This window comes from Xiphophorus couchianus, chromosome 1 (assembly GCF_001444195.1).
Source record: "Xiphophorus couchianus chromosome 1, X_couchianus-1.0, whole genome shotgun sequence".
Taxonomy (NCBI): Eukaryota; Metazoa; Chordata; class Actinopteri; order Cyprinodontiformes; family Poeciliidae; genus Xiphophorus; species Xiphophorus couchianus.
Window position 1 is genome coordinate 10,995,759 of NC_040228.1, and position 13,234 is coordinate 11,008,992.

At 39.2% G+C, this 13,234-nt stretch overlaps 1 protein-coding gene across 4 annotated transcripts in view; it reads right to left on the minus strand.

The window, feature by feature from the left end:
* Nucleotides 1-13,234, minus strand: part of LOC114133622 (kazrin) — a 151,235-nt gene that overhangs the window by 2,402 nt on the left and 135,599 nt on the right. Inside the window, exons 4-9 of one of the 4 annotated variants that reach the window (XM_027999706.1) lie at nucleotides 10,199-10,335; nucleotides 9,678-9,848; nucleotides 8,363-8,446; nucleotides 7,104-7,293; nucleotides 6,051-6,187; nucleotides 1,363-5,679 (exon numbers count right to left, since the gene is read on the minus strand). In XM_027999706.1, the coding sequence (XP_027855507.1) occupies nucleotides 5,509-5,679; nucleotides 6,051-6,187; nucleotides 7,104-7,293; nucleotides 8,363-8,446; nucleotides 9,678-9,848; nucleotides 10,199-10,335 (890 nt within the window). In that variant the 3' untranslated portion in view covers nucleotides 1,363-5,508. Of the gene's footprint in view, nucleotides 1-1,362; nucleotides 5,680-6,050; nucleotides 6,188-7,103; nucleotides 7,294-8,362; nucleotides 8,447-9,677; nucleotides 9,849-10,198; nucleotides 10,336-13,234 lie in introns of those variants that run through there. The other 3 variants (XR_003593266.1, XM_027999867.1, XM_027999774.1) reach the window with 3 other exon arrangements.

A 13,234-nucleotide genomic window follows, 5' to 3' on the forward strand; every position in this document is an offset into this window, starting at 1 on the left:
ATAATCAGTCATATTTTAGAAGAGTCATCTGACTCAGATGGGGATAAAAACCTTTATCGATGGAAATAGGGTGCAATATAAAATCTGAAATAAATCAACTATATGTGAGATATTATCACCATAAATCAGTTCAAATAAACTAAAGCCTGCAACAGAATACAGCTTATATTATTATAAAATAATTGCTGTTTTGCATGTCCCATTGGCAAAACAAAATGAGACCTTTAAGTTTGTATTTGTTTTTTCAGTAATAGATTTTGAGAACCTTTGGTTTGATGGTGGAATATGAGAATATCATCATGGATATAAAGTGAAAAAAACTGATAAAGTGAAAAACTGTTAGCTACACTTTAGAGTATGTAAAATGATAGTGGCATAAACAATATTTTGTTGTCCAAAACAAAACAAACAATGCACAAAACATTGACACCACTTTTGTTTGATCTGGATAAAGTGTCCTGACTGACCTTCAGTGGCCTCCGCTCATGCATTTAATAATATCTTTAAAAAAATTATAGCAGCAAAATTGGAAATTAATATGACATAAACCAACACTACCACAAGTTATTTTTTCCATTCTTTCTTTCTTTTCTTTTTACCAATTTTGTTAGATTTGACATATTTGGTGAGCCCAAGTTCACCCAGGTCACAAAAAATTGAAAAACGGCTCTTAAAGAAACAAAAAAAAAAGAATCTACCAAGATATGGCTAATAAAGTAACTGGCCAATGTATATCATAAAACTTACTGTTGCTCTCAAAAGCCTGTTTATGTTTCAGCACTCACTTTCTGTTTCACACATTACATCTTTTTTTCTATATATATAAAAAAACTCTACACTTCAACTTGAAGAAGTGCTTAGTCAGGTCAGTGTGTGACGTTGTTTGAAAGTTAGAAGGTATCTGCCAACACAGTTTGCAACCCAGTGCAACTCTTTGTTGAAACAACAAGAAATCATCTTTCCTCCAACTTCTTTGAATGTGACTGGTTGCTCCTTGGGTCGCTCCACTGTGTTGAGAGTAGGATGGGAGTTTGACAGGAAGGGGTCAGAGTTACAGGTTAGTGCACACATGGTACACACCATTATTGACACCATGCGCTCACACATGAGATCTGATATGGCCTTATCTTCCCTTGTCCCTTTGTTTTGAGAAAACTAATGCAGCTTTGTGGGAAATGTAGGAAAAAATTTAGCTGGGACTGAAGAAAGGAGAGAGGGAAACAGAGAAAAAAAGGCCATTTGAAGGCTGCACACTGCAGCTCCCCCACGTGAAAAAAGGGACAAATCAGAAGTAACAACATACAACCACAAAAACACTTAAACAACACAAACACAGGAAAAGAAAGGACAGCCACATAGAAATCATTATCACTTATTTTATTTTAAAATAATCTTATTTATTTTTTTTGTTTGTTTTTTTTTTTTTAGCGTAACGTCGTTGCCATGCTTTAAAAAGTTGCTACTATCTACTTCTAAATATCTCAGTTCCACACTGAGGCCTACATCTCTGACTTTAAATAAAACTCTTCAATAATAATAACAATAATATTCATCTCATTTCTGTAATGCTATCTCATTTACAAAAAGTAAAATATCTGTGGCAGAATAAAAACACACCGTGGCTCAGAATATGAAATCATACAATGCTGCATTTGATATGTAGTTTCCCCGTCAGCAGGTAAAAACTGGTTAAATGAAAACATAAAAGTAGCCTGTGTTTTCCTATGTATTATTTGATAATGAACACCTTAATTGGTTGAGTTGTTCCTATAAATACAGCCGAATATGTGATGGTTTATCTTTGAATTTCCTACATATTATTTTCGGCTTTTGTCATGCCTAAATGTTTCAGATAATCAAGCATGTGAGAATGTCCAGTCATATGTTATTGTCTTAAAACTCAATCTTGCTTGAATCATGAAGCTTCACAAGGCTCCATATCTCAACTCTAGCACACTAGCTAATCCGCCTCTGAATCATTAAAAAAAATTAAGATCTTTGAGTCAAAGTTTGGAATTAAATCTGCATTAAAGGCTTTGGTAATGACTTAGAGTAGGCTATTTAAAACCCTCCAGTGAGGCTGATTTAAATACCTTTGCAAAGAAAAGTGGACTAAATTCCTCCACAGTGATGTAAAAGACTCATTGTCAATTATCATAAATACCTGATGGAAGTTGTTGCTGGCAAGGATGGAACAACTAGTAGCTGGTTTTAGATTGGAATTATTTTTTCAACCAAGGGCAGGTTGCTTAACGAATTAAAATCATAATTTGAAACTGCATTTTACATTTACTCAGGTTTTCATGTCTTATATTAAAATTTGTTTGATGATCTGAAACATTGTAATGTGGCCATGTAAAAAAAAAAAAAAATCTGGCAGCAAATACTTTTTCAAAGATCCTTTTTTCTCATAAAGTCTGGTTAAAAAATAGCTCCAGTGCTATCTGGCACTGTTTTGGGGGGGTTTTGGTACAGCTAATGATAATTTAATGTCAGGGAGAGAAGAGATTTCCAGTGGGGGCAGTGCAGACTCGAATTTGATCCAGGATGAAAAGAATCCTGTGTCTCTGGACATTCTTTGGCTTGAAGAAATGTTATTAACCTTTAACACAGAGCTAATTGCTTTTTTTTTTTTCCAGTAGTAGCTTAAACTGAAGAATGTTTAGTGAGCTCAGGGGGTCACCTGGAAAGCAATGCTTTTACTTGATTAGTATGCTTAAGACCTGATTTCTAACCTCCCGAGATGGCACTCATCAGTGTTAGAGTCTTTTGTTTAATGTACGCTTCTTTTAATTGTGGTTCCAGTTTTTTTGGTAATTAAAAACAACTTTGCTTCCAGCGGTCTGCAAAAGTCTTGACCATCAGCTTTATATCTAGCTTCTAATTTTAGACAGGCTCCTCAACTATAATCCAACCCCAGCAGCTTTTCGGAGTATTAGCATAATGATAGCTGCGAGCAACTGCGAGATCAAGAAAATGGGAGAAAAACTATGAATGATTAAAAATAGTGTTGGTTTCTTCACAACTTTGCTGATCTTGATTTCCAAATTGATATCCACATGGAAATGTTGCCTTGGAGATGCAGACTAAGGCTAAATTGCTAAACCCTAACAGATTACGCAAACAAAATGAAAGGGTCAAGTTCAAAAATCAAAAAGGATACATTTGAATCTGACAAAACCATGAACAAACATCATGAAATCAGCAACTGACCTCTCTTTTTTTTTTTTTTTAAAGTGCCTTCTTGACAACATATGCAACACAACCCTCTCAGCATGCTTTGGGGTTCTGAGGCTATTTGCGTGCATGTTACATGTTCATGTGTGTGCAGTGTCTTGCGTAAGTATCCCTCGAACGTTTGGATAATTTTGTCACATCACAGCCACAAAACTTCAATGGATTTTATGTGATGGACTGACACAGAGCAACCCATAACCGTGGAAGCATTCATGGTTGATCTAAAAAAAAAAAAAAATAAAATAAGTGAATGATGTAGAAACCATTTAGCAACACCATAAAGATCAAGGGTCACTGGAGGCACATCAAGGTTAAAGTTGTGCTGCAGATTAAATCTGAGTTAGATTAGAAAAAAATACCTTTTAAAATTTTAGCTTATCACAAAGTGATGTTAAACACGCCATTAATACCTACTAAAACATATGTGTCAAACTCAATGCTCGGGGGACAAATCTGGCCCACCATAGCTTTGTATGTGGCCCTCTAGACTCCAGACGCTAAATTACATCAATTAGTCCCCCTGGTTTTTAGCAATCAGAAATTCACGCAAAATTAATGGATCCCCGTATTTTTGTTAGTCTAGTGCATAACTGTTAGTTTGTTTCAAAATTTAAGCCATAAATTGTGAAAAATACTGGCAACTTTCTCCTGTAAGGGGCAGTATTACTTACTTTTACAACACTGTAGCCTCAGCCTCATGTGATGTCAAATTATTAGTTAGTCTGTGATCGATGCGATGATTAACAAAGTCATAATTTAGGTCGTACATAAATGCAATTATTGCAAACTTCCTCGTTAGGTCCACATAATCAGTGATTTTGATTGCAAAAAGAATCACAAATGTGAAATCCCAGAGGGACTGAACAACATGAAAAGACGTTCAATATTATTTAGCTTTAAGAAGTACTTATCAAATGCAGCGACAGCTATTTGTTAATATCTTTGATATTAGTTTGTTAAGGAGTTTTATCAATGCATTCTGGCTCATGAGAGAAGCAGCTAAGATGCCTACTTAAAAGTTAGAAGGAGCTACAGAGATCCACATCTCAGTTGGGACAAAAACAGAAAACTCTTAGCTGTTCACTTAACAAATCTGACCTCAAAGAAAGACGGACAAGGAGAAAGGCATTGTGAAAAGACAGGAATAAGTCAATTTTACATCAACTTGATCTGCCCTCGATTCTATTTTATGAACTCTCAGTTAGGCTCGTACAGCATGATCTCTGGTCAGGTGAAAACAGAATGTAACGTTTTGGCCTAACCCCATTGGTAAAATACAGTGGTGGCAGTATCATGATTTGTGGGAAGCTGGTTAGAGTTGATAGAAACATGGATGGAGCAATCCTGGAGTAAAAATCTGCTATGGATATAGAACAAATTTTTTTTATATCTAGATATACAACCAGAGCATCAATAGGATGGAATTAAATAATTAGTTATTTTGCAAAAACGTGGAGAAAAGAAAAAAATCAAGGGGTATGAATACCTTGACAAGGCACTGTACGTTCTATCTTAGCAGATAGAAATCATGTTTTTTTTTGCATTTCCTGTTTGGCTTCATTTTGCTGTGGAACAAATGGGTCAGCGTAAAAAGCTGACCCCGTGCTCAGCGGTTAGAGCCCCTGTTCAGTTTTCGTTTTCTGAGGAATGCGATAAATGATAATCGAATTGTTGTTGGAACTGAGGAGTCTGCATGTTGCCTACAGGAAACTGTTCTCATCATGGCTGTGTGAAAAGGGAGGGGAGGACCAGGCAGGACAAAAGAAAACAAAAACAAAGGAGCTTTGAGTTGTGAAGGGAATTTGTGTCAAAATTAACAAAAGTTAATCGGAACATGGAGACATTTACAAGCACAGAGTACACAACAACCGTTGTTATTTACAGATACAGCAGTCCTTCAAGTTTCCAGCTTTTTGAAAACAAAAAGTCAAGAAGAAGATCCAGTAACACAGCTTTAACAGAGCAAGTCAACATTGTTGCTGTGTTTCTATTTACAGAAGTGTACATACATACAGGTGCAATATGTTCAATAAGAGTTACACTTCGGCGAAGCAAGACGCGCCTCTGGCTCCTGACTTGGCCTCTGACCGTTGGCCTAACCACGCATATGCACGCCGACACGCACATACACACACACGTACAATTATCCCCCTTCTGGTGGGGCTAAACAGGTGCATGTATTATATTATATCTATACACTCCAGCATCCATCCTCTCACACATTAAAATGCATCATGGTCCACAGGTGGGTTCACTCAGAGAGCTGTGCTTTTACCAGTCTGCATCCTCTTCTATGTAATAATCGGGTGTGGAAGTACCATCAAACAAACCGGGGTCCAGAGACTTGCGTTGCTTTCCCCGGGCAAAGACACGCGACAGCGAGCCGAGCCCCATCTTCTCTTTCTTCTTCTTACGCTTCGCCTCCTCCAGATCTTCTAGGGACTGCAGGAGGAACGAGAGGAAAATAACTGAACTGACGACCACAGAAAAGGTGTGTTACAAGAGCAGAAGAGGTGCAAAAAAATACCAAAAGAGATCACAACAGAAAGGAGAGATGAAACTTTTCATGCTGTTGGGCATGCACCTATTTACTACCCAATTAGTTCTTGTGTTTTTGTTTTTAAATCACCACAAAAAATTCATATCACGTCTCCAGAGTGAGTGCACAACAGAAATGCATGGGGCAAATGTGAACTCAGCCAAAACGACGGCGAGGGGGAAACAACAGCGGCCAGGCAGTGGAGCAGTCAGCAGTTACTACGAGAGCAGAACAGGTGATTACTTGGGAGGGCGCAGAGGCGGGCAGCTCTTACATTGCAGAGGGAGTGAGTCCGGTGACGTGGCGAGTTTATGTCGCTGGGTGTAGACGACCGATCTCCCTCCACTGCAGAGGCGTCAGAGATGATGGAGGGCTGACGCGAGTGGATGGGGCTCACTCGCACCGCAGCCACTAAACGGGACAAGAGGGGAGAGAGGACAGGCTTACCTTTGTCTCGGGAGTTTGGGGCACCAACGGTACAAAATGAGGGGGAAAAAAAATAAAACAAAATATGGTGGACCCTCAATATTAGTACAACACCACAGAATAAAAATTAGCCTACAGATAAATGGAGGCAGAAAAAGAGGGTATATTTTTCTAACCAGCTGCAGTTGCTAAGCAACAGGGAAACAGCTTCACAGAGGTTTAGAGAGCGTGTGCCCGAACCAATGAGACTGATACATAAAGTACAGCCAATTGCAATGCAATTTGGAGTTCGTGACTGTTCCCACATCTTCCCTGTCTTCTTGCGTTCGTCCGCGACTTCCTCCAGATGTCCCCAATTAGTTAGCAACTGGTGTGTGGATCTACGGCTGCCATTTAAAACAATGCATTTTAAGGGTTTTGTACAGCTGCAAGGCTAATTTATGCAGCGTTTTCTCTACTTTATTGCTTTTTTCTATGCTTTTTTTAATGTCGGAAACCATTGTTTGGCAAAGCCCGTACGCCTTTCCAAAAACATCAGAATTTGTGTGTAGTAACATAAGTAACATAGCTTCACCATTCTTTTAGACTAATGCTTGTAAGTCATATGAGATCTTGTTTCTTTTTCGACTCTGACAAAGATGAAACCTGAAAAATGTCAACATAAGAATTCAAACAAGTATTCCATTTAGGACTGACCACATGCATTTCACATGCAACTTATCCTTGGCTGCCACTTCAGAGGAAATAAAGCGCATGACATAATACAGCTGGAACATCATAATATTTAGCAGATGGCGCGATTTAATGCGTAGAGACCAGCTTCACGTGAGCATGCAGTTTGTAAGCAATGGGGCCACAATCTCAACATGTTACGAGGCAATCTGCCCTCGTGTTGGCCTACCTTGTCTGTCAGTGGGATGGCCTGTGTGGACGTAGAGGGTCTGCTGACTTTGCCTGATGGCAGCAGTCAGGGGAAGATCCGCCTGCATCACCCACTCCTGGTTGTTGCCATTGACGACCGCCTCCGGGGGCATGGCCAATGAGTGGCGCTTGGGCACATCCTTTGTCAGCGTGGCTAGTGACTGTTTGGCCTTAAGGAGATAAACAGACACACACACATGTTCATGCTGCACAGGGTCTTTTCACCACGCGTGTTTCTGAGCATGATGCTGCTTCTCTGGCTCCCGTTATTACTATTTTTGCGCCCTGTTTTACTCGCAGACATGTTATGCATCCAGAAAGCTGCAACGTGTTAGTGCACACATATGTGTGAGCTTGCCTTCCGGCTCGTCATGTTGCTCTTTTATCTGTAATAATCTGTCTGTTTTCTCATTCTGTTTTTGCAGTGCAAAAAATTTCTCACTCTCACTCCTGGGAGTGATGACAAAATTATTCAATAAAAAAAGTAAATAAATAAAAAAAAAAGGGGGGGGAGAATACTGATAAGAGGCATGAAGCAATTGCTGCTAAGAGGGTGGAAGCTGGGGGGTCGGTGTTGTGCAAAATAACTAAGGAAATGAAAAACAATTAAGTCTTTCTATAACTTTAATGAATACATTTGCTTTGAGGCTTTTTTCACACACAACAATGAGCTTCTGCAGCCTTAGAAGATATGTTTTTCACCCCAAAATATGCTCAGAAGAAACAAATATTCTTTCATTTTTTCCCCCACCAGCCTGTGTTTTCTGATTAGCTGTGACACGTTGCTGTTTAAAAATCGCTTCAAATATTGTTATTGTTCAAATCTTATTATCATGCCGAGCACGGCAGGCCACAATTCACCACCACAATCAGCGTCACCGCAATCACATCTACTTTAGTGGTAGTCAAACAATTATCAGTCACTTTTTTTTTTTGACATGCAAAACTGGATGCACTCAAAAATGTTCAGCGCATTTAGGTGTCAGAATACAGATGAGTTTTATAGCATTCAGGTTGATCACTGTTCTAATCTGTGGCATTTCCCATGTTAGGATCACTGGGGTCAGACAAGGGCAGGCTGGGGAATTACATAAAGAAGAAGAAGAAAAAAAAGAAACGTGCATCTGAGGTGGAATGCTTCCCAGAAAATCAAAACTGGGTGACAGGTAGGGGAGATTTCCGGGGAGAGTTGGGATCAAAACAGGTGAAATTTATTTTCAAACTGTGGGCCTGTCTTACCGCCGTGACCCTAGGAGAGTAGTCCCTGTCCACAAGCCGCTCAAACACCCGGAACTCCATTCTCTGATTGACACAGTTACTCATCTGGGGGGTTGGAGACATGAGGAATTGCTGTGTTGCAAATTTAAACAACTTTTTTTTTTGTTTGTTTTAATCAAATGTTTTAAGTAAAACACCGTATGTGACAGACTATACACAGCACTCTAGCACTTCTTTAGTATTTTCTTTTAGTATAATCATTTAGTATATAAATACTAACACTATGAAATACAAATCTTAATAAGCAAAACATAATGTAGTGGTAAAAGTAATTAAATGATTTGTTTCCATTTCTTTTTGTTTCTATTGATCACACTTCCTATAAAAAATAAATCTCTTGTATGAAAAAGGATTAGGGCCACTTAAAAAAAACCTCTGAATTCTGATAAAAAAAGTCAGAAATCTCACATTAAAGTCTTTTTTTTTTTCTTTCTCTTTTCAGTGGCCCTAATCCACTTCCGTACTTCTTGGCATGGACTGTTGTAAGATTTAAGAAAATGAATTACAGCAAAACTGAACAACATGACCTCACCGTAATGAAAACAGAAAAGCAACAATTATGTTGCTGCTAATTTTATGAAGTATATTGTTCATTACAGGTATGACATGAACAGTTTTTATAGCTTTTTTAAAGAGACCTAATCATAAAAAGATAAGCATTTGATTCTGTTAAGTGAAAGAAAAGTGTCATAGAAATACATATCCTTGTTTTAGTAGGTGGCGTACAGCAGCAGGTTGGGGAGGGACAGCAATGTGTTGTTTTTTTTTTTCCTGCACTGGTATGGTAGAGAAGCCTAAGACCCCTCTCTACTTCACATTGAAATCGTGGAATAATCTGTTTTCATTTTGTAGATGAGAGCAAAAAAAAAAGCTACTAACAGAAGCTAGAGAGCTAAGAGTTTAAGTTTCTATAAATTATACTAAAATATTGACTAGGCTTCTCAGGCAATTTTATGAGTCTTAAGTCAATTCAACTCATAAATTCAGCTGTGGAAGAGTGTAGTAGGAAAAAAAGAGTCTAATTTGGTAAAGCTAACTAGAATCTGGCTTCTTGCTACTCTTTATTTATATAACAAATGCCTAAATGCGAACAATATTTCTGCATATAATATAGCAAGACATGACTATGTTCTCTAGAAAAACCTAGTAAAATAAACATTTTCTTTTATTTAAACTTGTTGTATTTAGTTTGTCACTCCACTATAGATTTCACTGCCTCATCCTGAGTGCATCTTTCTGTTAAACAAGCCCCCTCATGTCTGCTCCTCTGTCTCACCATGGCAAGTTCAGCCTCCAGCTCCTTGATGCGGTTCTCCTTGAGGTCGAGCTGGGAGCGCAGCATCCCTGTGTGCTCCGTGGCCTCCTTGGTCTGCCGTCTCAGATCCCACTTCTCCCTCTCCAGGAGGTCTTTCTCCTTGGCCAGAGCCTTTACTGCATCCTCGCTCTCCTAGCAGACACACAGATCCTGATGGATTGCTTCACATATAAAGCCCTACCACATGACTCAGATGTGGAAAAAAGCAACTAGAATTGTCTTGTCACTCTACATGTTTAACTGGTTTTATTAGGCAAAATAACAGAAATAAGAGTATCACCGACACTCCACACAAATATTCACAAACAGAGTAAGGACTCACTGATTTAACTGTCAAAGCTTCACAGATGAAGATGATATTGATCATCTTTACCTATGAGGTGTTTTTGTGCAATGCCAAGCCAATGAGCACAACAGCAAAAGTTCCAGGCCTGTACGTTTGTCAGCCAAATGTGCCACACGAGTCTATGAGCAGGCCATACTTTCCTGTGCTGCTCGTAGTTGCGTATGAAGTCCCGAAGCTGCTCCTCCCGGCTCTCTAGTGTGGCATAAAGCTGCTGCATCTGGTTCACCAGGTCGGCCTTCTCCGCCTTGAGACGTTTGCGGTCCGACTTCATGGCTGTGTTAAATAAAGAAGAGAGAGAGAGAGAAATATGGAAAAGTGACTGTGGGTTGTGAGAGATTTTGTTTTTGCGCTGTCCAGCTTTTACATTTTATAAATGGTTACAAGGTGCTAGTAATGACTTTTTAAAATCATTCATATTTAAGAGATGCTTTTATTGTGTTAGCCAAATCACTTTTTTACTACTGTCCTCATCTAAGGAACAGCTACTAATATCCACAGATAACTTCATTTTGAGGAAGTTAAGTAAATGTGAAATACTTTCCCAGTCCTATAAGATTCCATCCCATTACAACCCCTGCTGGGTTGTAATGAGGATAGGTCTAAATCCAACACCCACATCCATCTATTCATCTCTCGCTCCATCCTGTCATCCCTAGAGAACAACACAGCAAGACGCTTCAACTCCTCTGCAGAGAGAAAGACCGACTCCATGGTCAAAAGGAAGCTGTCAACATTTTCCTGTTAAGAACAACATTAGAACTGACCGAGTTTATTAAATATCTGAAAAAGATTTTTTTGCACTTTTCGCTGAACTCCCTGTGTTGATTTTAAACAGCCCACTACATTTTTCAATCAGTTGGTTTTAGTTTAATAAAATTATTTTTGTTTCTTTTCAATACGCATGTACTTCTTTATTCCTGTTTTAATTATTTATTATGTCATTCTTCCCACTCTCAAAATTCTGTGAACCACGTCTGATTATATCTGTTAATCACACATTCCTGTGAATGTTTTTTCCATGCCTTGCTGTTGTTTAGCTCATAATGTTTTCTTCTTTATTGTTTTGTGGTTTGTCTGTCTTTGCTTTCTGTTTCAGTCTTACATAAAACACTTAGTGGTGCCCTCCTTGTGTAAGAAAAGTGCTCCATAAATAAAGACAAATTGACTGACTGATTGACACCAAAATGTTCTTGAGCATCTTCCTCAAATCCAGAGAAATAGTCTCTTTTATGAGCAAGTGTGGCTCACAAACCCCACCCTGTCTTTACTTGTGGTAGGAAGAACATGAAGCTCCTTCGGATATGAAATGTCTGTGAAAACCTGCCTCTGGTCCAACATGGCCGCACCTTGATAAAGGGGAGAATCACGCAAAAGCCCTTGTGTCAATTTGTCCTTCTGCTGCTGCCTTTGGAAAAGACTGGGACCTGCAATTCATCTCTCTCTCTCTGCCACACGCAGACTGTAATCCTCTGGCACCGCACCCACGCGTCGTCATAACAAATTACAGTTCGCAGTGGTTATTCAGAGAAGTGCTAATTTTCTCAAAGACTACATCTCTTTCCTCTCTCCTCCGCACCGCTCTCTGTTCCTGCTTTCTCTTGATCTGCCTCCTTGTGCACAGCTGTTTAGCCAGACTATTTCCTGTCGGACAACAACCATATTTGGCCAATTTATAGCCTTTAGTGTAAGATTTGTATTTCATCTTCACTTGGACATCTGGTGGAAGGGCTTTATATTTTATAACAGTACAAGTTTTTTTTTTTTCGTTTAATGCTTACCTCTCTTTTATTATTCTCCAACAAGACAGCACTGAGTAAATAAATACATCAAAGGCTAAATATGAAATAGTACAGAGAAGTCTTGCTTTAGAAACATAATCACTTAAGCAAAGCGGAAGAGCAGCAGTTGTTCCAAGCGGATTTCTTTCCTTCCAACCCTTTCATATCTCTCTCTAACACTCAGTCGAAATGGCGGAATCCAGCACTACAAACAGACCACACTAGCTGGCAAATGAAGACAAAAACCATCCCTCACTGACCAAGAGAAACAGGAAACCTCACAGCACCTGCCTCGAGGAAATGAAATGAAAGCTGTCTTTGGGACGAGCCAAAAACTCCGCCGCCGCCGCCGCCGCCGCCGCCGCTCCACATCCTGCACCTGTGACGGCTTGGCAGCGACGACACTCCTGGTGTTGGATGCAAGAAAGCACTCAGTGTGACTCTGTGAATGGATCCATTCACTGCTGCACATCAAACAACTATTAGATACCAATTAAAATCTGTCAATAAACACTTTTTTTTTGGTGCTCTGTTTGCCCCGGAGCTCAGTCCTGTTGAGTAACATTTATTAACAGGGGAGAGATGCAGAACCTTGTGCACGTCTCTTCTCTCCGACAGTCATAATTATGACTAGCATGCACTGCAGTCGGTCCAACTCTTATAATACCAAGTTGCGACTGAAGTTAATTTGTCTGGATGTGGAAGAAGACTGCAAAGTGAATAGGAAGCAGAAAGAAGAGAGATGTGCACCTGCTGACGTTTTTCTGTATACAAAGGACAACCCCAGTTTGGTTTTGGTCAACAGGCAAAATACTATGTTTGACAGAAAACTAACACCCTTTAGTGTAATTACCAGTTGAAGCATGGTGGTGGCAGCATTATGCTGTGGAGATGCTTTTCTTTCAGGACAAACAGGGAAGCAGGTCAAAGAGGATGGATGGAAGTAAATAATAAACGATGTTGAAAGAAGCCATGCCTGAGTGTTCTATTGTGAGCAGAATAGATCGATGTTTGTATGACAATACCTTAAATTTATAAACAGAACTAATGTAATTTATCTCAATAATTGTAAGATATTTAATCAGCCTCCTCAATGGAGCAGAATATTCAAGTTTCATGTAAATAAACACTGCTTTTTTAATTTAAAAAAAATTGTTTGGGATTCTTTCTCAAAAATGTCAACACCTGCTTTTCTGCAAAACAGCATGCAAGCGCCGAAGCGGAAAACTACTCTCACCTAAAAATAGTGGAGATTACAGCTCTCTCCAAAGTTTACCTGCTCCCATTATTCAGTGTTAACAAATACACTGAGCTGTATCATGCTCTCCTGACCCGCTCTCCGAAATCTGCATAAGTGGTTATCAGCTCGCCGCACAAAGGCTCTTCTGCTACCA